The sequence below is a fragment of the Mirounga leonina genome, unplaced genomic scaffold, assembly GCF_011800145.1.
Source record: "Mirounga leonina isolate KUSES-001 unplaced genomic scaffold, KU_Mleo_1.0 Mir_151, whole genome shotgun sequence".
Classification (NCBI taxonomy): Eukaryota; Metazoa; Chordata; class Mammalia; order Carnivora; family Phocidae; genus Mirounga; species Mirounga leonina.
Window position 1 is genome coordinate 52,175,132 of NW_023270377.1, and position 21,331 is coordinate 52,196,462.

The 21,331-nt window shown below is 37.0% G+C and overlaps 1 protein-coding gene across 3 annotated transcripts in view; it reads left to right on the forward strand.

Moving 5' to 3' along the window:
- ZNF385B (zinc finger protein 385B) overlaps positions 1-21,331 on the forward strand; it is a 393,630-nt gene that overhangs the window by 78,094 nt on the left and 294,205 nt on the right. For all 3 annotated transcript variants that reach the window (XM_035007615.1, XM_035007618.1, XM_035007616.1), the window contains 2 exons: positions 12,313-12,464; positions 13,151-13,468. In XM_035007615.1, the coding sequence (XP_034863506.1) occupies positions 13,153-13,468 (316 nt within the window). In that variant the 5' untranslated portion in view covers positions 12,313-12,464; positions 13,151-13,152. The remainder of the gene's footprint in view (positions 1-12,312; positions 12,465-13,150; positions 13,469-21,331) is intronic.

A 21,331-nucleotide genomic window follows, 5' to 3' on the forward strand; every position in this document is an offset into this window, starting at 1 on the left:
ATGTATGTATGTATGTATGTATGTATGTATGTATGTATGTATGTATGTATTTTCCTTTATTCCCATTTCTTCTCCTCTCATCTCCAAATAGGCAAGCATTCTTGTGTGTTTGGCATGAGTCCTTTTAAAATTACTCCAATATACTATGAATGTGTTTACTACTTTAGTATTCTTTACATTCTTCATCTGGGTCATAGTTGGGGGGATATACTTCATGAACATTTTATAGAGTAAATTTATCAGTTTTGCTTAGTGACAACAAATAAATTTGGTTTTCTTTATTTTTCCAGTTTTTTCCTATAATAGAATTAAGTCAGAGTCAGTCATTTCCTTTGGGTGGGGGGGAAGTAAAATAAATACTTTAAATGTCATTAAATGGAACATCAGAAGCAGTGCAGATATTTGGCAAAGAACAGTTTTTAAGATCAATTTTAAAAGGGCAAAGACCATTTAAAAGAAAATCAATATGGAAAGAGCAGGTAGAAGAGGCAATAAATAAAAAATTCAACAAAATCAAGATACTTGTCATCAGACTCTTAGTCTGCACATCCCTTTTCTGGGTCATCTTTGTCTGCCTTCTCTATTTCATATCAGTTCCAGCTAGCAGTGAACGTGGAGGTTCCTCTTTCATTTGAAACCTGGAGGGTTGTTCTTACCCCCAAGAGCATCAGGACACTGATTTTCAATAAGGCATTTTATTCTTTTCTCTCTGAGAAGTTTCTGATTTTGACTTATAATCAAAATCTGACAATCACAATTGTTTTGATATTTGAGTCCTTGTGGCTTGTTCTCATCATTGTCTTTTATATACCTGACCTTCTTCTCAGTAATTGGGTCATCTTCTGCCTGTGGTACCTTTGGGATTAATTTGTCCAACAGGGCTTGTGGGGTCATTGCCTGGCCCCATATCACACCCACTGAAGCTGTCAGCTTCAAATCTTGACCTGGTGTTCTAAATTCTTAAGGGAGCTTCGGGAATTGCTATTTTCTTCTCACATTACTCTTAAGTACAGTACACTTACTGTGTGCTTTGACCCAATAGAATACAATCCCTTGTCTATATCTATCTTTGTTCCCTATTAGTGTCAGTACCTTGTAATAGGGTAACTACAAGGGAGAGATAAGAACCTGCCTAAGGACCAGTTAAAATTACCCATAGAAGGTACTGACTTCAAAGCTACTGATGTCTCCATATTAACTGTTACCTAAGTGCATTGTTATGTGTGTGTGTGTGTACATTAGAGTGTTGCATTTTCAATTATTCCAGACTGAGTTTTAAAATATTGTAACAGAAGAAAAGAATGAAAATCACATTATTGTCACAAGTTACACTTTCTGATGTGAAAAAGTAATCATCAGGCCTGGAATCCTTATAGGAAAGTTGATATTCTATTACTGAATACTCACAGATGTTAAAACATTGTATGTACTGTACAACTAATATAACTTCTTTGACTTTTGAAAGAACAAGTGATAAATGATACCTAAGTTTGGTTCCAGAGAATCAATTATAGTGCCATTCCTTTATCTCACAGTTGCTCAGAGTTCCACAGCAATCTGGCTTTCAGCTTCAGAATGGTGATATAGATAAATCTCTAATAGCCACGTTTTGTAGATGAAGTAAAGAGAGAAGTTGACTGGAAAAACTAGATTGAGATTATTTACTGAATGTGTGTTCTGCTCCTCTTGAGTCAGAGCACAAAAAGGAAAGCCGGGTGGACCTGTCCTCCTGACTGATAAGATTATACTGGAATGGTCTCCAAGATATAGTCCCTTTCAGTAAATTGAGGAGGAGAATGGTTATCACCCTGACCTTTAAGACTTTTGCCTTTTCACTTTTTATTGACTTTATAAATGATTAATCTACTACCTTTAATATATTTTTACCCTTACCAATGAGATGTATACTTTCATATGTTTTCTTGTTACTAATTCATGCCCCGTCTTTTCAGCTTAAAGAAGTCCTTTTAACCTTTCTTTTAAGGCCAGTTTAGTGGTGATGAACTCCTTTAGTTTTTGCTTATCTAGAAAACTCTTCTCTCCTTCAGTTCTGAATAACTTTACTGGATGGAGTATTTTTGATTAGATTTTTTTTTTCTTTCAGCACTTTGAATATGTCATGCTACTGTCCTCTGGCCTGCAAAGTTTCTGCTGAAAAGCTGCTTAGAGTCTTAAGGAGAGTCCCTTGAATGTAACAAGCTTTTTTTTTTTTTTTTTTTTTTTCTTGCTACTTTTAAGATTCTCTTCTTGTCTTTAACTTGTTTTAATTATAGTGTGTTTGGATTCGTTTTATTTGAAACTCTGTGGGCCTCCCAGATCTGGATATCTGTTTCTTTTCCCAGGTTAGGGAAGTTTCTTCAGATAAGTTTTCTGCCTCTTTTTCTCTCTCTTCTTCTTCTTCTGGGACTCTTATAAGGCAAATGTTAGTCAGTTTGATGTTGTCCGATAAGTCCCTTAAGCTATTTTTACTTATTTTTGTTCTTTTTTCTTTTTGCTGCCCTGATGGGTAAGTTCCTCTGCTCTGTCTTTGAGTTCACTGATCCTTTCTTCTGCTTCTTCTAGTCTCCTGCTGAAACCCTTTAATGTATTTTTCAGTTTAATTATTGTATTCTTTGATTCCATTTTTTCTGCTTGGAACTTTCCTATATTTTCTGTCCCTTTGTTGAAGTTCTCCTGAATTTAGTAAGCATCTTTATGGCCATTATTTGGAGTTCTTTATCAGGTAAAATATTTATCTCTACTTCATTAATTTTTTTTTTCTGATGTTTTTATCTTGTTCTTTTGTTTGGAACATATTCCTCTGTTTCTTCATTTTGCTTGACATTCTGTGTTGGTTTCTATGCATTAGATAAGACAGCCTTTTCTTCCAGTCTTGAAGTAGAAGTTTTGTGTAGATGAATTTTATTATTCAATCCTGTCCTAGCTTTTCGTTGTCTCTTAAACTTTTTTGATTGTCCAAACAGCCTATTTTATTTTTAATTGCTCCCATTAGTTGAGGGTAAAGCCCTCTATTAAAGGTGTTCACAGCACTGTTACTTTTCTTTAGAACACTCGTTACAGTTACATTTGATTCATAATCAGAGGGGGAAAAATTGACATCTTGTTCATCAAATTGCAGGTAAATATAATCAATTTAAGAGCTCATTAATGGTATTTATGTATTTGAGCTCTTATCAAGTATGTATTGTCTAACCAGAACTCTGTGAGAACAATATGTGCATTAAAAAAGACTAGAGATAGGGCGCCTGGGTGGCTCAGTTGGTTAAGCGACTGCCTTCGGCTCAGGTCATGATCCTGGAGTCCCAGGATTGAGTCCCGCATCGGGCTACCTGCTCAGTAGGGAGTCTGCTTCTCCCTCTCCCACTCCCCTCTCTTGTGCTCTCTCTCTCACTCTGTCTCTCAAATAAATAAATAAAATCTTTAAAAAAAAAAAAGACTAGAGATAAACAAAATGTGAGGGGCACCTGGGTGGCTCAGTTGGTTAAGCAGCTGCCTTTGGCTCAGGTCATGATCCTGGAGTCTTGGGATCAAGCCCTGCATCAGGCTCCCCGCTCAGCAGGGAGTCTGCTTCTCCCTCTTCCTCTGCCCCTCCCTCCACTTGTGCTCTCCCTCTTTCTCACTCTCTCAAATAAATAAATAAAATCTTAAAAAAAGAAATAAAATGACATTAACTTTGAATAGTGGGAACATGGAGGATTTTCCTCCAATATTTCTCTGCTCTTTGTCGTTCCCAAAATTTCTAGATTAATACATTATTTTAATAATGATTAAAAAATCTAATAAATGTAAAAATGTATCTAGATGGTATATAAAGAGACTATGACTGGAAATAAAACTAGACTGTGTAATGTGGTCTCTTTAACTATAATTTTCCACGTAGCAAAAGCCAAAAAAATACTATTCTTGTTTGTAAACTTCTTAAAATTATCTGAGAATTCAGTGAACTGAGATCAGTGATTCCGTGAGCTAGATCCACCCATCAAGGATGGGTGATGGGTGGATCTAGCTTGTATGGAGCCATCTACTAAACTGTTGCATTTCCTTCCATGCCTGGGAAGACACAATGGCTGGTACCTCAAGGAGCCAAGGGCGGTTGTTCTTGCTTCACACAAAGACTCAGCTGTTGACTGCTGGAGTGGCTCCAAGGCTTGCGCAGGATAGTGTTCAAGGTTGCACTCCTCCCTGGCAATGCTGTAGGAAGAACAGGGCTGCAACATCTGCCCCTGCCTAGGTCTTCATGATTTGAAGCTTTCGTCCCTGTGTTCTGCTACTGTTTTGAGCAGGGCAGAGGGCAAGTGGAATGCAGACTTCCTCCCTACAAAAAAGACTGCATAGCCCAGTTAATAAGCATTGCTCTCTCATAGCTAGAGGTATACCTCATGTACCTTTTGATACAACTCTGGAAGCCAAGTATTATAGTCAATAATAGCCTAAGGGTAAAACCTAATACCTCAGTAAAAATAACTTTTGAGATATGGAAACAGAAAATATTATCATATTATGAGTTTCAGTATTATTTAACTATTTCCCTTTGAGGTAATAATTTTGAGGTAGCAAAGCTAGCCTTTTGCTTTTACTTCATTCTCAGAAGATGAGGAGAATTCCTAAATGGGATTTTCTTTTTTGTAGAAAGGTTCATGTCTTAATGGAATTAAAGAAATAAAAACTAAATATACTGCTTCAAGGTTATTTGTGTAATACCGTGAAAGCTAGTACACCACAAAATTCTACAGAAATTAGAATTCTAATCTGATTTCTATCTCAACATTATTAAACTGTTTATAAATATTTGTACTTCAAAATAAGCATATGTTTCCTCTATAGCTCTACAGCTAGTGCTAGGTTTAGCTGTCAATCAATTTCTCTATATAACTAAATGAAAAATTTTAGTATTTTTTTTAATCTAAAATTGACAACTTTCACAATTAACATTGATTATGGCAGCATTTTGTTCTTGTAATAAGAAACATACATTTTTCCTTCTACTGATAGAATCTCAATGTATTAAGCATATAAGATATTTTCAACCCTAGTATTATCTGAAATGCACATATATATTTGAAATTTCTATTCTGACAGAATAAAATATATTTCTTGTTACTGTTGTTGACATCGTTGTACCGTTTGTATATGATGGTAATTTGGACCACTCAGAAGATCAAAGGTGCCAGAAAAGACATTGATCTTAGACATTTGACTGTTTAGCCTTCTTAAGGTCAAGATCTAGAATCTATAATAATGAATTCGAATAAAACAACCTTGTTTTATTTACATTTAGGTAACTCAAATGTCCTACCCTATTTACCCATCACATTACCTAACTCAAAATAGTTCAAATCTCTACCCTAATCGATGCAAGAATTTCAATATTTTACCAACTTGCCCTTCTTACATACTTTTTTTGATTCCCTAAGATATCCTAGGCCGGTAGTTATTCAACATCTTAAGTAACTGCCTGGTTCTAGGCCACTGCACTTTTTTTTTTTTTTTTTTTTGCCAGTCCCTAATATCCTTCAGCACTGTGCTGCATCTACCATGTATGGCTTTACCCCAGGTGCCATTCCAGACACTTGCACAATTCCCCACAGTAGTAGAAAGATCAGCTGTGATATTTGCATGATTTCACTAATAGCTTTGGGTTTAAAAAAAAAAAAAAAAAAAGGAAGTACAAGTGGAGAATCACACAGTTGTTATAAGATACAGAGATTCTCTAAATTCATAGACCAAAGCCCTCCATAAGCATTCTCTATTATGCAGAGTCTTCTCTGTCCAGTCTCAGTCCCATCTATCTGATTCAGGGATCAGTTTACCTCCTAACAGAGGGAATGTCTGGAACAAACCTCTCATACCTGGATCATGGGCCCCTTGTTCCTCGGGCACCAGAGACAATGACAGGTTCATCCCTTTCTGTGTCTGCATCCTACCCCTGTCAATCTTTTGGTAAGACTGATAGTAGAAAAGTCTCTTCCTTTTGTGGTAATCCTATACCCATCCAGAGAGGTGTGGTCTTCCTTTAGCTCCAAAGATAATTCAGAACAACATCAGTACCTTCCCCAAAGTTGGGTTTATTAATCTGGAATGACCCCAAATATAGGGCTTATACAGGAAAGTCCAACTTGAGCTTCAGCAATCCCAGGCCTTTCTTCTTTCTAAGGTAAGATGCATTCATGTCCTTCCTGTGCCTTCCAGTCACTGATCTCTGGTGGTTTTTTGCTTGAACAAGAAAACACATTCATCTAGTATCTGACCAAAACTTTCAGGGACAATACTATTTAAATCCACTTACAGGAAAGAAATATTTTGTGAAAGGAAAGATAATTTGCAGAGATGCTGCTGTGCCACAGCGAAGACAACCTTTTATATGATTATGAAAAGCAGATTAAGCTCTTTGGAGCCATATTATCTCCAGAGTCTCCATTAAAGAGTAGAGTCCATGCTTTACCTACACATCTTCACATAATCAAAAGATCAGAAGACCTTCCAGCATGTTTTCTCCAAAACAAAGGAGTAGTGTGCCCCCAAAACTGAATTCAGATCTTTTTCTCAAAGGAAACAAACTGCAAGAAGCATTTAAATGTCAGTTTTTCTTATTCAGTAATTAGTGTCAAAATCTCTTAGGATTCACATTAGGCCAGAGAACCCCTTTACAGTCTGTTTCACTAGCACTCAGCAAAGTGCCAGTAGGTGATCAGAAAAAAAAAGCAAAAAAACCTGAGATTGATGAACTGTCTAGTGAAATCGAATACTAAACAGTAAATTCAATCCAGTGTAATAAAACTAACATGCTGTAGAAGTATGCTGAGTACTTTGGGAACTGTTATGCAAAGAATTCTCCACAGTCACTCTCACGAACAGTGAGTAGTGGAATGATTGCTTCTTCTGGTTTATTTTAAGCTTTTTATTTTATTCATTTCTTTATTTTATTCATTCCTTTGGCCACCATAGGGCCAAAGATGGTGTGTTATATATAGTCGATGTTTAATAAATAATTGCCTAGTTGAATTGAACTAATTATAGCCTCCCTTATCTGGATCCTATTATGAAATAAATACTGAAATATTCCACAAAATGACCAGACTGTACTGCTGGCCTCTTAATTTTCCCTGAAACTCTGTATTTGGGGGAAGAGTGTTGTTTGTAGTCTGGTGCCCAAGAACTCAGCTGTTTACCGTCCTTTATAATAGGACTTTTAGAATCAGTGTCAGAGTCCTGAGTCTTCCCCATTTGTGTTTTTATCTTGCCCAACCCTTTCCTCTATACCCAGTGCTCCATTCTCTGCAAAAGTTGAGGAGCGAGCAGAGGTCATTATGGATGTTGGCACAAGTGTGCTCATGTTAGTTTGTGACCTACCCCCCAGGAGAATTTGAACTTTAAATTTTGTTTTCAGTTAAGGAATGAAGGAGTTTGCCCTAAATAATTGGGATTTTAGTTTGCAATTGGGTGGTTGTATTTTTTTTTCCTTTTGGGAGTACCTGGTTACTACTGTTTTTGAAACCTCAAGATGCAAACAGCTGTGTACTCAGCCCACCTGTAAGCTGAAATTATTGGAAAACATTGACCTTGGTTACTGTGTTCACAACCCATGCTACACACCACACATACAAACAATGCATTCATTCATTCAGCAAATATTTATTGAGTGCCTGCTTTGGACTAAACACAGTCTTAGATGCTGGGGATACAAAGACTAACAAAGCCCAGTTCTTAACCTCAAGGAGCTTGAAATCTAGCAAGGAAGAAAAATGCAGACTTTTCCACAGCATTTATCACACTTGGTTATAATTTCCTGTTTTCTCCTCTGTATTTCTCAGTAGACTATGGAGTCCCTTCAGGTTTGCATCTCATCCACCCTGTTTGCTATTGTTTCCCTAGCATCAAGTCTTCTGCCTGGATAGTCAATCAACTTGAGGGCACAACTAAAATTGTGTAAATATAATAAAACTATATAAATAATTAAAATGGTACTATAAGGGTTGGGTTCCAGGCTTGCTATGTAAAGACAATGCTTCAGGAGTGCAGTGGTAGAAGAGACCCTGGCAAAAGGAGCATCGTGAGGACTTCAAGAAAAATGAGGAGTGAGGAGAGGACCAGGTTAGATTTGGCAATTAGGAAGTGTTATAGTGACTTTTCAAAGAGAAGGACTAAATTTGGGAAAGGGTTATGATCCAGGTTGTTATAGGTTGGGAATGAATGAGAATTGGATAAAATTGATTGATTTGAGTTGGAAAATGAGATAATCCATGGGGTGGGGCAGAGTCTTTCATACTTATATAGAAGTGAGGAGATCTCCTCCCATGTTCTCTATCTGCTGTGGCAACTTTGTGTAAAGGAATGTGTTCTCCACATGCATAATGGAGATGTCTTTACCTCTGAATCAGTTTCCTGATTTATCATAATTATTATAATAAATTTTCTATTTATCATAAAAAGCAATTGGGTAACTACACAGGTCAGAGCCAGGCTTAAGAGAAAGTTAGGTATAAAAGTTTCCTGATGTACCACATCCTGGTCATTTAAAAGTCACTCCTTTAAATAGTCACTGACTATCCTATCAGTTCTTTTCCTCAAAAGTAGCAACTCAAGGACCAACTTTCTCATTCCTTGACCTGTTCCAAAATATCTTATTCTTTCATGGATGTTAAATGATTGACCATCTAATCTGTTAAAATCATACAAACAGAGCATAGAATACCTGAACTGGTTCTGGCTTCTCTTACCCTCCAATAAGTTTGCATGGCATTCCAAAACAGAGTGCTGCCCACTGCTCAGTTTAAAACTGGATACCCCTGAAGGTCCTTTTGCCCTATGTAAGTGAAACATGTAATTTAAGATAGTCTGATTTAAAAAAACCTTTAAGATAGAAAGTGAGATTTTTTTTTCCTTCTTCCATTTAAACTCACAGTTACCTTCCCCTTAGCCAGGAAATTGACATTATAAATATCACTGCCACATATTATAAGCCTAGAAATTTTATCATCTCAGGCCAAAAGTGAATGTTGAGATTTTGATATCTTACCTCTCTACCACATCTAAGTCTTTTTCTCAAGACTTCTGGAATGAAATATATTCTGGTTGAAAGTGGCTCTTAACAGGAGCTGCAGATATTTTTCCCAAGAGGGGAAAAGTGTGAAGCCAGAGCTAGGACTAATAAATCGGGACATGGCAGACAGACTGCACCCTATCTGCTAGGCAATGCATCCTTTCTGGAGTGGCCCATGAATGTGGTGTTGGAGGCTTGGGGGATCATCTGTAAGTGAGAATAACTCTGAGAGAAAGTAAAATAGGGATAAAGATTATGAATGATGCTGGTATTCTGAAGAAGTTTAGAAGAATTCTAAAATGGGCATTCATTTCATTTTAAAGGTTTCTTTCTTACCAGTTAAAATATGTATATTTAAGTAAGTCTAAAACATAATGTATTTCTAAGACAAATGGCAATCAGAAAGTCACAGGTAAGCTGGTTTTATCCTTTATAAGATAATACAAAGAAGTCATTTTTTAGATTTCACATTTAATATGGAACATTGTGATGTAGGTCTTATTTCTGTGAAACATCATATGTTAATTGACAACGTGGGCAAGGCCAGCCACCTCCCAAGTTGGGTTAAATTTTCAGATGAAAGTGTCATCAGTCCTTAGCTGAGTCAAGGATTTTGGTTACTGGGGTTGAAATATAACACTTAGATTTCAATGATTCATTGAGTTGGTATCTGACCTAGCCTTGCAAGGTTAGAAATGATTGGTTTTCCTTATGTTTTACAATGTATTAGTTTTCTAGATAGGGCATAATATATTAACGATGAGCTCATTTTAAAATTATTTCTATCAGTTCAGTTAATTCTTATGATAAATTTTAATATTTTGAGAGGACACAAAGTATAGTATGTTTGAATATAACTTTTATATGTCACTGATATTTTTTAAAGTTTTATGAGAAAAATGGCTTTGTGATACCATAATGTTTTAGATTTAGGGAATACAAGCAAAAATACTGATGTATATGCAGTTAAATCACATTTTAAGTATAACTGAATTATTTTCTGCAACTCAGCTATGGGAATTGCTTAAACCTGATTTATGTATAATTTGAGTAAATTTAAAAATAAATTTTGTGAAATAGAGTTCCTTAAAATGGTGACATCAGGATAAAATATTTATGGGACAAATAGGTTTTACATATCAAAATTAGCAATTTTCTTTTTTTTAAGATTTTATTTATTGAGAGAGAGAGGAAGCATGAGCAGGGGGAGGGGGAGAGGGAGAAACAGGTTCCCCACTGAGCAGGGAGCCCGACGTGGTGCTTGATCCTAGAACCCCAGGATCATGATCTGAGCCAAAGGCAGATGCTTAACCGACTGGTCCACCCAGGCACCCCAAAATTAGTAATATTCTAACAACTCACTGAGGGTTAGGATTTAGCCTACAGTATAATGCACAATGGCTGTTTGCCATAGGGTGTATGGGTATAAATAAGCTCTTTTTGGCACACTGTATACACAGAATCAACTTCTATCTTTATGGTCATACCCTGTGCTATAACTCATTTTCTGATTTTTAAATATTCAGGAGATGAACACTCCAAATATGGACTAGTCTGTAGATGCTCCTTCCTTTTCACAGAGCTCTAAGTCAACTTGAATCAACAGAACTACTCAAAGCCAATGTCCTTCCACCTCTTGAGTTACTCCCATATGCAAGAATCCCTCACAAGCCATAATCCTTTCTTTATCTGAATTCTTCATCCCTCATGGCACAGTATTGTTCACCTCAGCCAATTCTTTCTCATGCATACTGCTTTTCCCTCAGTTTTTACCCAGTTATTGCATGAATATTGTTCTCTTCTTTCTTCTATGAGTGTGTCTTTTTAGTTGAGAAGCAAAAGCATTGCCATAATCACACTGAGAAGTATGTGCAAGATAATAGAAAATATATTTGGTCTCTGCCCCCAGTTTCTGGTACAGAGCTTTCCCTAAAACCTTTATAATTTCCTAAGTGATAAGAACACTAGGAACATCTTTTGTTCTGATATTTGAAACCCTTGTAATTTCCTGAGTGATAGGAATATCTTTTTGTCCAATTGAGGCAACTCTGGGTGGGCTTCTGGGTGGTTCTTGCATAAGGGCTGGCCACCAAGCCATGATTAGGAGCTTGGACTTTTCAGCCCTATCCTTGATTCTCTTGAAAAGGAGAGGGGCTGAAAATAGAGTAAATGATCAGTCATGCCAACTTGATGAAACTTTCATAAAATCCCAAAAGAACAGGTTCAGAGAGCTTCTAGGTTCATGAACATTGGAGGTGCTGGGAGAGTGGTGCACCCAGAGAGGTCATGGAAGCTCCAAGCCCTTCCCACATACCTTGCCCTATGCATCTCTTCTATTTGGATGTTCATCTGTATTCTTTATTATATCCTTTTACTAATAAACCGGGGAATAATAAGTAAACTGTTTTCCTGTGTTCTATAGCCACCCTAGCAAATTAATCGAACCCAAGGAGGAGGTTGTTGGAACCTCCGCTATAGAGCGGGTTGGTCAGAAACACAGGTGAAAGGCTGGGCTTGGGAGGTGTCTGAAGTGTGTGTGTGGGGGTGGGGTGGGGAGACAGTCTTGTGGGATTGAGCCCTTAACCTGTGGGATCTGATGCTATCTCTGGGTACGCAGTGTCAAAATTGACTTATGCTGAAGAACACCCAGCTCGTGTCACAGAGGATTGCTTGGCTTGGGGAAAAAACCTCCATACATTTGGTGACCAGAAGGGTCAGAAGTGAAGTGTTCTGTGTGACCAGTCAAGTGACTTTCCTCCTTAGGAAGGAAAAAATCTGAGTTTTTCTAATAAAGTATAAAAATGCTGGTAATAGTGGTATTAAATAAAATATAAAAGTTACATATGTTAAAGTGGAACTGAGAAAATAAAAAGCCAAGGCCATCTCCTTCACTGAAAAGTCTCCTTTAAAATCTTCCCTGAAGTTATAATCAATCACTATGCCTTTATCTAACTAAATGAAGGAAAAAATCAGCACTTAAAAATAAACAAAAATTAGGGCGCCTGGGTGGCTCAGATGGTTAAGCATCTGCCTTCGGCTCAGGTCATGATCCCAGGGTCCTGGGATCGAGTCCCGCATCGGGCTCCCTGCTCCTTGGGAGCCTGCTTCTCCCTCTGCCTCTCTCTCTCTCTCTGTCTCTCATGAATAAATAAATAAAATCTTTAAAAATAAATAAATAAATAAACAAAAATTATATCTTAGTTCTCTTTACTTTTTCTATTTTTCAATTCCTAGTTTACCATTTACTGTATTTCTTTTATTTTTTATTTCAGATGTTCTGCATTTCAACCTCATCAAAAATTAAATTGATATTTATGGGCTAATCTGGAAACCTAAATACAGTTTGTTTCACTACAACTATAAGAAAATATGTTCAAATTCCCATTGGCTGACTTATAAAGGGGCTTCTGGAACACAACTTTATGTAAGTTGCAGACATACTGTGTTTTAATCTTTGTTAATTCACCTCCTCCCTGGGTTAGGGCATAGGTCTATTGGCAGGTGTGCATGTATTATATATACCTTTGTGTGTATACCCTTTTTCACAATTCTGGGTTCATAACATTTATTCTTTCCTTCAATAGGTATTTAAATGCCTATTATGTAAAAAGTACAATTCTAGGCCTAAGGGACATCCAGAAATGAGGTTATTGCCCTCATAGAGCTCATACTGTATCAGAGAAACACATTAACCAAATTGCACAAATACATATGACATGCATACGGTGAGGGATGCTCTGAAGGGAGGTCATATAGCACTATGGGAACATGTAACTAGGGATCCGCCTTGGCTCCAAGTCAGACAGGTTGCCTGGAGAGGGTAGTACTCCAGGTAAGATCTAAAGGGTGGGCAGCAGTTAGAAAGGGCAAAAGAATCTGGAGGTGGAGGGAGGGTGGGGCGAGGATAAAGGAGGAAGTACTCCAGACAGAGGAAACATGTTCAAAGACCATATTTGCTCAGGTAGTTTTGATAAGTTTTTCAAAGAGTGTCCACTGAGTAGCTAGAAGACTTTTAGCTTATCCTAAATCATGAAAATAGTTTGTAATCATACTAGAAAATCAGAAAGCATATATTTCGCAAGCACCTGTACTTTTTTTTTTTTTTTTTAGGTATGAAGTACTCATTAAGCCCTAACAATTACCCTGAAGATGGTATTATGAATATGGCAACTTTTCTACGGGGCTTTGAAGAAAAGGGGATAAAGAATGACAGGCCTGAGGACCAGTTGAGTAAAGAGAAAAAGAAAATTCTTTTCTCCTTCTGTGAGGTGTGCAACATCCAGCTAAACTCTGCAGCCCAGGCCCAAGTCCATTACAATGGCAAATCCCATCGCAAACGAGTCAAGCAGCTGAGTGATGGGCAGCCCCCGCCGCCAGCTCAGGGCTCAGGGCAGCTCCTGGCCAGCCCCAGCACCAACACCAGCACAGGTAGGTGCGAGCGCCCAGGGCTCCATGAGCTGCTGGGAGAAATGCCGCTGTTCTAGAAAAGGAAGGCTTTGGAACAAGGTATCTTTCACTGTAGAGCTACCAGCACACTAATATGTATTCTTTTCCCTACAGTTAATTCCAAGAGCTGTTGGTTAATTCTGGGTGTGTGTGTGCCTGTATAAGAAATTCATATATATTATATTAGAATCAAACATTATACACACACACACACACACACACACAATGTTGTGTACTGGATCGTAGACTTGGTCCTGTCTCCCCATAGGGTGTGAACACATCCTAATGTATTTTGAAATGTATTTAAAATAGATCAGTGATGTCACTTTTTTGTTCCCCCTCTCTGCAAAATTAGGTTTTCTTGGGTTTTCTTCATCTGCTTTCTATAGGGTAGTGTACTACTTGATAGTATATAAAAAGCGACAACTTTATTTGTAACATCCCGTGATGCAGGAAGGGAGCATTAATCCTGAGTGGTAGACATGTTATATTCTTTTAGGGAGTTGGCAGCAGTGTGTCAGGGGTGTTCTAACAATAGGAGCAGGCATTGCCAGAACCAACAAGGCTTACCTCTGAGCTCTGGCCCCGGTGCAAGCAAGCACCTTCTTGCCTCCTCTCTCATCTCTCACCCTGTCCTGTGGGTGGGTAGAAGCAGAAGCTTAGAAATTGTCACACTTCCTGCATCTGCCCTGGATCTGAGAAATAGTCTTTCAAATTCTTTATCTTATCCTTGGGCAGCCCTTCCTTCTCCCCATTGCTGGTCATTGGGTATCTCCACTAGGACACAACTAAAGAAGATGTGAAATTTACTGTAATCCGGGGTGAAAATTTCTACAAATAGGGGGTGTCCTACCCAGTTGTACGTGGGAGATCAAGAGAAGCCTCCTTCTGAATGTGGTGGAAGAGCTCCAAATTCCACTCTAACAGACCCTGGGAGCGAGGCTTCACCGTGGAACGTGATGCCGCAGAGAAGCCATTTGTTGAAATTTTACTTGGGGCTGGTACATGGTTTTTGATTTTGTGAAGTTATGCCATGACCCATATGAAGCTCTAGTGAAAATTGTGTGTGTGCTGTGAAGAAATAATTCTTGGATTTCAAGCTAAACCTAACTGCTTTTTACTCGATGTGTGATTTAATTTCATTAAACTATTTTCCCCAGTCAGTAGTTATTTAGCATGCTGTGGAAGAACTTAAAGGAACTTCGAGGTTATAAGATACACATTTATTATAAGAGTGAAAAATTACTTCCCCATTTTGTCTTTATTTATTATGATGATAATGTAAATATTCACAGATGCATTAATGTATCTGTATATACATAGTAAGATAGAGTTGGTGTCAGGTTAAAAACTCATTTATTGTTTTATATCTGAATCAGAGAGCAAATAGTCTTGAGTAAAGGTGTGAATTATATCTGTCAGAGCCTAAATATGTATGTCTAGATGGAGGTTAACCTGTAACTTCTACTTAGTGAGATGAGTGACTAACATTAACTGATCATATTTTATGGGCCATTTTCTGGTCCTTTCTGGGAATTTTCTCCTTTAATCCTTTCATCAGCCCTGAGGTAGGAACTACAATTATCCCTAATTTGCAGACTAGGAATGGAGCACAGAGAGATAAAATAATTTGTCTAGGTTATATTGCATGGAAATGGCAGATCTAGAATTCCAACCATATTTAATTAGTTAATAGTGAAGCCATTATTCTTTGTCACTACTTTGCTGCTATTTTCTGCCATGCAGTAACACTCAGGTTAAATTCAGACCTGTGTGCTATAATATATTTGTGGTCACAAATTGTTGCTATCATGGTGAACTATCTCACTTTGATGGGTTTTGAAAATAGACATGTAAAGCTCCAACTCATGAGTTTCTCCATGCTAATGAAATTAGATGACATAAATTTAGCTAAGACATACACAGAATATTATGGATATATTCTACAAGTAAAATATAGCTCATCATCTAGTATAAGGCAATATTAATATATAGGAAAAATGGGTACAAAATGAGTCAGCTTTTCAAGTTGTACATTAGGTATAAAGGACAACTTTCATACACTGATAATATAGTCAATTATCCATTGTCAAAAGATGGGTTTAGCAAATGATGAAAGCAAGTCACTTAATCTTTGAAAGTGGTTAACATTAATTCTCCCATTTGAAAAAAAAAGTGGGTATAACAGTGTCTTTTTCTCTTAGACATAGATGTATGTACAAAGATGATCATGACATGATTTATAATTCCAAAATATTAAGTGTATCCCGAATGTCCAATAGGAGAAAGGTTGAATACCTTAAAGTACATTTATAAGATGAACGATAGAAACTAGAGTCATTAAAAATTGAATTTCTGAAGAATACCTAATGACAGGGGAATCTGTCCATGATATCATGCTAATTGAAACAGCAAGAAGTAAGGTGGAATATACCATAGTGCTATGTGTACATGTGCACTTATCTACTGCTTAGTCTCAACTCACCGAGAAGCAAGACTGACATGGTTTTATTTTTTCCAGTCACTTTCTTCAGTTTTGATCTATCAAACATCTGTTTCCTGCCACATAGCAGTTCCCTTAACACTTTCTCAGCCCATAACTTCTCACTTTTGTATATTCAGAGGGACTTTGATTTAAATGACTCAGCTCTATTTATAAAAACATCCATGTCAGAGCCAAATTAAGATTTGGCTAGATAGACCCTGGAGTTGAGAGTAGAGGATGGGATGCAGTTAGCTCTCAGCTTCCCCTGCTTCAGCTTGCCCTTCTGCCTATGGAGGGATGGAGGGGTGGAAGTGGCCTTATCTTACAGCCTAGGCAAGATTGCAATGCTGTTCTTGATAGGAGATTGCTATTCTGGTGGTCTCTGGGTCACAAGTGCTCCTGGCAGAGCCTGTGGATGAAGAACTCCACCAAAATGTCCCTCAGGCATTGGGAGTCCCTGAGATTTAGTTGTATCTCAATTTACCCCCACTTTGTAGCAAAACACCCTTCCTCAATTGTGTATGCCTCTTTCTCCCACATTGTGGCAGTCCTGGGCAAGATTGTGTCTATTCTTATCTATGTATTTATCAACTCTTAGGGCTTGAGGGAATGCACAGAATACATCTAACAACTAACATTCTGGAGCTGTTGGGGCATGGGCAGGTAGAAGTGGAGTGGGGTGTGAGGGTCTCCTCCACATTTCTCTTCCTGCTCAGGTAGCACAGGGGAGACTGGGAAGTCCACTGACAAAGTAGGTACTTAATCAAGGAAAAAAATGCCAATCTTCCCTTTTTGCCCATTGCTTGGCTTTATGGAGTGTTATGGGCTGAATTGTGCCCCCCCCACCCCCCCACAGAAAGGGATATGTTGGAGTCTTAATCCTCAGTACTTCAGAATGTAACCCTATTTGTAGATAGAGCCTTTGCAAAGTAAATTAAGTTAAAATGAAGTCATTAGAGTTAGGTTGACCCTAAATCAATATGACTGATAGCCTTATAAAAAGGGGAAATTTAGACATACAGACACACAAAAAGAAAAGTTGAGGTAGACACACAGGAAGAGGACAGCCATTTACAAACCAAGGAGAGAGATTTGGAAGCAGTCCTTCTCTCAGAGTCCCCAGAGGGAACCAACCATGCCATACTTTGATCTTGGACTGCCAGCCTCCAAAACTGTGACTGATATATCTTTTTTTTTTTTTAAAGATTTTATTTATTTATTTGAGAGAGAGAGAATGAGAGACAGAGAGCACGAGAGGGAGGAGGGTCAGAGGGAGAAGCAGACTCCCTGCCAAGCAGGGAGCTCGATGCGGGACTCGATCCCGGGACTCCAGGATCATGACCTGAGCCGAAGGCAGTCGCTTAACCAACTGAGCCACCCAGGTGCCCCGTGACTGATATATCTTTACCCAGTTTGTGGTGCTTTTGTTTCAGCAGCCCTAGCAGACTTATACACAGAGAAAAATGGTATCCCATCTTCCCCACAAAGGAGAAAAGTTGTGGTAGTAGAGATAAACTTCCCAAGAACTGTCAGTTTCAGAGGTAACTTTCCTTCTTCTCTGTCAGCCTTATTATAGAGTAGGGGTTGGTAAGGGTGAGAATGGGGTCCACAGCATGGTGGTTGAGACTTAAGCCATTTCTCTGAATAAGAAGTGACTGACCTCTAACAACTGGCAGTTCTTTAAACTAAGCTTAGAATTCAAAACCTTTAAATCTCAGCTTCTGGAAGAACAGGAGGACTCTTGTTCTATGCATGCCTGCAACTGACTAGATGAGGCCCACCCACATCAGGGAGAGCAATCTGCTTTACTCAGTCTATAGATTTAAATTTAAAATTCATCCAAAACAAACTCACAGAAACACCCAGACAGAATTCAGAATAACCAAATATCTGGGCACCCCATGGCCCAGTCAAGGTTTGACACATAAATTTAATCCTTACACTGTCATTTTCCCCTTAAGTTTTATAAATCATATTTGATGATTGAAACAAAAATTATAACCATCTGATACTCAAGACAATGATATTTAAAAGTGGGGAACTTCAAGGGACCCAAATGGTAGTAAGGTATCAGTACTTCATTTGAAGTATTTAAATGGTGGTGCCAGGAGATTGTGATAAGTATGTATATTGTAATACCCATAGCAACTACTCTGAAAACTTTACAAAGAGAAACAATCAAAAATAATATAAATAAATCAAGATGGAATACTACTAAAATTTTCAAGTAACTTACAGAATAAGAAAAGATAAACATAGAAATGAGAACGAGAGGAAACAAATAGAAAACAAATAATAAAACGGCAGACTTAAGTAATAACATATTGATTACCTTACATGTAAATGGTCCAAATACAACAATCAAAAGACAGAGATTTTCAGAGCAGATTCAAAAAATGACCCAGTTATATATTGCCAACAAGAAACTCACTGCACAGTCAATGATATATATAGGTTGAAAGTAAAAGGATGGAAAAGAATATGCCTTGCAAACAGTCATAAAAATAAAAAAAGCATGAGTATCTATATTAATATTGATAAGACAGACTTCAGAACAAAGAATATTATTAGAGACAAAGACATTGTGCTATGATAAAAAGTCCAATCCACCAGGAAGAAGGAATACATAATGATTCTAAATGTTCATGTATCAATTACAGTTGAGGACTTCAGTAATTCTCTCTCAGCAACTGTTAATATTACTAGACCAAAAACTCATCAAGGATGTAGAAGATCTAAACAATATAATAAGCCAACAGGATTTAACTAATTTATTTAGAACTCCACCCAACAGCAGTAGAACATATATATATATATTTTTTTTTTTTTTCAAATGCCCATGGAACATTCACTGAGAGGCCATATTCCAGGCCATAAGAGATACCTTAACACATTTAAAGGAATTGTAATCATACACAATATGATTACAGTATGTCTGTGATCATAATGAGGTTAAACTAGAAAACAATAGAAAACCAACAGGAAAATAACATATCTCTTAAATAACCTATGAATCAAAGAATAAAGCTCAAAGCAAAGAAAAAATACATCAAACTAGATGAAAATAGAAAACAGCATATCAATATAGGTGGGATGTAACTAAAACAGTAGAGAAGAAAATTTATATCACTAAATGCTTATATTTGAAATAAGAAAAAGTCTCCAATAAATAAGTCTCTGCATTAAGAAGCTAGAAGAGAAAAAATAAACCCAAACCAAGGAGAAGGAAGAAAATAATAAAGTTCAAGCAGAAATATCTGGTGTTGAAAATAGGAAAACAATAGAGAAAAATCAATGAAAAAAAAAAAGCTGGTTCTTTGGGGAAAAAAATCAATGAAATTTATAAGACTCTAGCAAGACTGACAAAGATTAAAAAGAAAGAAGACAAAAATGACATAGGTGATAACACTACAGAACTTACCACAATTAAAAATATAATAAGCAAATACTATAAACTTATATTCAGAAATTTGATAACTTAGAAGAATGCATAATAAAGCTCCCCAAAAAGAAATTTCTAGACCCACAGGGTTTTACTAGAGAATTGTGCCAAGCATTTAAAGAACACGAATTTTACACATTTCTTCCAGAAAATAGAAGAGGAGGAAACACTCCGCAACTTATTTTATGAGGTTATTATTACTCTGCTACCAAAATCAGACGAAGACAATATATAAAAAGAAAGCTACAAACTAATCTCTCATGAACTTAGACTTAAAAATTCTCAATAAAATATAAACAAACTGAATCCAGTAATGTGTAAAGAGAATTTTACACCATGACCAAATTGGATTTAGTCCAGTTTTATAAAACTGGTTCAATATTTGAAAATCAATAATATAAAACATATCAACAGCTGAAGAAGAAAAATTGTATGATCATATCAATTGGTGAAGTAAAAGAATTTGAAAAAATTCAACACTCATTTGTGTTAAAAACTCTCAGCAAGTTAGGAACAGAGAGAAATTACCTCAACTTAATAAAGAGCACTACAAAAAGCCTACAGCTAACATCATACTAAATGGTGAAAGACTGTATATGCTTTACCCTAAGTTCAAGAGCAAAATAAGGGTGGACAATCTGGAAGAAATGGATGAATTCCTGGAAACATATAACCTCCCAAAATTGAATCAGAAAGAAATAGAAAATTTGAACAGACCCAATTACCAGCAATGAAGTTGAAATAAAAAACACCCAACAAACAAAGGTCCAGGACCAGATGGCTTCACAGGCAGATTCTACTCAACATTTAAAGAAGAGTTAATACCTATTTTTCTCAAAATATTCCAAAAAATAGAAGAGGAAGGAAAACTTCCAAATTCATTCTACAAGACATGCATTGCCCTGATACCAAAACGAAGTAAAAACACTACAAAAAGGGCCTACAGGCCAATATCCCTGATGAACATAGATGCAAAATCCTCAACAAAATTTTAGCAAACCAAATCCAATAATACGTCAAAAAAATCATTCACCATGATCAGTTGGGATTTATTCCTGGGTTGCAAGAGTGGTTCAATATTCAGAAATCAATCAATATGATACATCACATCAATGAAAGAAAGGATAAAAACCACAAGATCATTTTAATAGATGCATAAAAAGCATTTCACAATGTACAACATCCATTCAAAATAATACCTTACATTTCTATACACTAATAAAACCTTCAACAAAGTAGGTTTAGAGGGAACATACCTCGACATAATAAAGGCCATATATGAGGACACCTGAGTTGCTCAGTCAGTTTAGCATCTGCCTTTGGCTCGGTCATAATCTCAGGGTCCTGGGATGGAGCCCTGTGTCAGGGCTCCCTGCTCAGCAGGGAATCTGCTTTACCCTCTCCCTCTGCCCCTCCCCCCTGCTCATTCTCTCTCAAATAAATAAATAAAATCTTTTTTTTAAGTAAAGACCATATATGAAAAACCCTCGCCTAATATACTCAGCTGGGAAAAACTGAGAGCTTTCTTCCTAAGATCAGGAACAAGAAAAAGAAATCTACTCTTACCACTTTTATTCAACATAGTACTGGAAGTCCTAGCCACAGCAATCAGACAAGCAAAAGAAATAAAGGTATCCAAATTTGTAAGGAAAAAGTAAAAATTTTCATTATTTGCAGATGACATGGTACTCTATATAGAAAACCCTGAAGACTCCACCAAAAAGCTACTAGAACTTATAATAAATGAATTCAGGAAAGTCACAGAATACAAAATCAACGTACAGAAATACCTTACATTTCTATACACTAATAATGAAGTAACAGAAAGAAATTAAGAAATCAGTTCCATTTACAACTGCACAAAAAATAATAAAATATCTAGAAATAAACTTAACCAAGGAGGTGAAAGGCCTTTACT